The sequence below is a fragment of the Salpingoeca rosetta genome, assembly GCF_000188695.1.
Source record: "Salpingoeca rosetta unplaced genomic scaffold supercont1.38, whole genome shotgun sequence".
Classification (NCBI taxonomy): Eukaryota; class Choanoflagellata; order Craspedida; family Salpingoecidae; genus Salpingoeca; species Salpingoeca rosetta.
The window spans coordinates 336529-339131 of NW_004754896.1; the positions used below are offsets into that span (position 1 = coordinate 336529).

Consider the following 2603-nt stretch of genomic DNA (forward strand, 5'->3'; position numbering starts at 1 on the left):
GGGCGACAACTGGGCAGACGCCGTGCCAGCCTGTGTCGACGTGCGAGGAGGACGAGTACGTGTACCGTGCGGGCGACTGTGAGCACGGACACGCAGTGCCGAGCGCTGACGGCGTGCAGTGATGAGCAGTATGAGACGCGCGCGCCGACAGTGAACAGCGACCGGGAGTGCACGGGGCTGACGACGTGCGGGAGCGGCGAGTACGAGACGCGCGCGCCGACGGCGACGACGGATCGCAAGTGCGCGAGTGTGACGCAGTGCGACTCGACGCAGTTTGTGGTGTCGAAGCCGACGGCGACAACGGACCGGGACTGCGCTGAGTGCGACCGGTGCGACAGCGGGACGCAGTATGAGACGGCGACGTGCACGGCGACGACGAACAGGGTGTGTGCGGACCTGAAGGTGTGTGCGGACACGGAGTACGAGTCTGTTGCCGCGACGGACTCGAGCGACCGCAAGTGCTCGAGCTGCCGGGAATGCACGTCGTCTGAGTATCTTATGTCTGGGTGCAGCGAGAGCGCGAATGCTGTGTGCAAGGCGTGCACTGAGTGCCCAAGCGGGACGTTTGTGTCGACGGCGTGCACGCCGCTTGCTGATGCCTAGTGCACGGAATGCACGCGGTGCGGGAGCGGGTACTTTGTGCAGTCGCCGTGCACGAGCGAGGCAGACACGACGTGCAAGCGGTGCCGGTCGTGTGCGAGCGGAGAGTATCTGCACACGGCGTGCACGAGCAGCGCTGATGCTGTGTGCCGGAAGGTGAGCACGTGCGATGTGGATGCTGGGTATGAGGTGAAGGCGCCGACGGCGACGACAGACCGGGAGTGCCGGGCGCTGACCACGTGCGATGGTGAGAGCGAGTTTGAGTCTCGTGCACCGACGCTGACGAGCGACCGCGTGTGCAGCAAGCTGCTGCATGTCCCCGACATCAAGTACAACCTACTGGCGCTGAACCTGGTGACTCGCGCGCGTCGTGGTGCTTCCGTCGTCATTGCTGCGGACGACAGCCGCATCCAGTTTGCCACATGGAGTGTGCCTCTGCTGCCGTCCAAGGACACCGGCCACCTCTTCCTCTACGCCAGCACCACGACCTCCCAACAAGCCACGGCGCTTGCAGGGGAGCTCGTGCACAGCAGCGACGAGGAAGCCGAGGATGCTGACGAGGGCGCCTCTGCACACGACGTGCTAGGCCATCGCAGCAGCGCAGCCGTCGACGCCATCCGGCAGCAGATCGCCCAGGCCTCTTCCAAGCACATCGTCACCTGTGGGCCATGTGCGCTTGGCAAGAGCACGCGCGCCTCCATCCCGAAGCAGTCTGCTCCACGCAGCGCTGGGCCATGCCAGCTGCTCTACGCCGACATCGCCGGTCCGCTGGAGGAGACGTCGCTGCGAGGTGCACGCTACGCGCTGACCTTCATCGACGACTGCACGCGCTTTGCCTGGACGTTCCTCATCCGGCACAAGAACGACGTCGGTGCGGCCCTGGAGCAGCTGCGCAAGGACCGCCACGTCGTCAACGCGCTCCGAGGCGCCACGCTGCAGACGGACAGCGACGCCGTCTTCAAGAGCCAGGACTTCACCGACCTGTGCCTGGCCTTCGACATCAAGCAGCGCTTCTCGCCACCGCACTCGCAGGCCAAGAACGGATCCGCGGAGCGCACTTTCCGCACCCTCTTCGAGACGGCGCGCACGATGCTGTTTGCTGCGGACCTGGACAAGCCGTTCTGGGGCTTCGCCGTGCAACACGCCACGCTGCTGCACAACATCGCGCCACGCAGGAGCCTCGAGGACAAGTCACCGTTCGAGGCCCTGACTGGGCACCCCTTCGACGTCAGCCTGCTGCGCGTCTTCGGCTCGCCGGCCTACGTGCATGTGGAGAAGAGCAGCACGCGGCACAAGCTTGACCCACGCTCACGCGTCGGCGTCTACGTCGGCTTCGCCGAGGAGGACCAGGCCCACGTCGTCTGGATGCCGGACACGCGACGCGTTGTCCACACCATCCACGCTCGCTTCGGCGCCATCAAGAACAAGCACGCCGCCTCCTCTCAGCAGCAGCAAGAGCAGGACGACAGCGGTGCCTCTGCTTCGCATGCCAACAAGACCGCTCAGCGTTCAACCGAGGACAGTGCCACTGGCGCTCCCACTGCACCACGTGCGGGGGAGCCGCAGCTCCAGCCACGCGCCCTTGGCGGTTCCGTCTGGGACCAGCTGCTGTTGTCCGCGACCCTCGGCGACAAGGACACCTCTGGTGGCTCAACCACCACGTGTCACGTTGCCACCAGCGCTGCTGGTACGGGGGAGAAGACATCAGCAGTGGGTGGTCATCTACCAGACATCGCTGCTGGCAGTGTTTTCACGTCAGCTGAGCCAGCCACCGTCAAGGAGGCGCTTGCCTCGCCAGACTCGGAGGAGTGGCGCCAAGCCATCCTGGATGAGTTTGCGGCAATGCAGGCCAATGACGTTTACGACGTCGTGCCTCGCGCTGACCTTCCCAAGGGCCACAAGCTGCTCCGCAGCATGGTCATCTTCGGAGGAGCGTGACGACCAGGGCAAGGTGATCAAGTACAGGCGCGCTGGGTTGCCAAGGGCTACTCCCAGGTCCACGG

General features: G+C 65.3%; 1 protein-coding gene across 1 annotated transcript; it reads left to right on the forward strand.

Moving 5' to 3' along the window:
• Positions 1-121: 121 nt before the first annotated feature.
• PTSG_13069 (uncharacterized protein) lies at positions 122-2538 on the forward strand (the record flags this gene model as incomplete). The annotated part of the gene is made up of 3 exons (XM_004988064.1): positions 122-128; positions 152-528; positions 604-2538. 3 exons carry the CDS (start codon positions 122-124, stop codon positions 2536-2538), a joined length of 2319 nt encoding a protein of 772 aa, XP_004988121.1.
• Between the last annotated feature and the right edge of the window lie 65 nt (positions 2539-2603).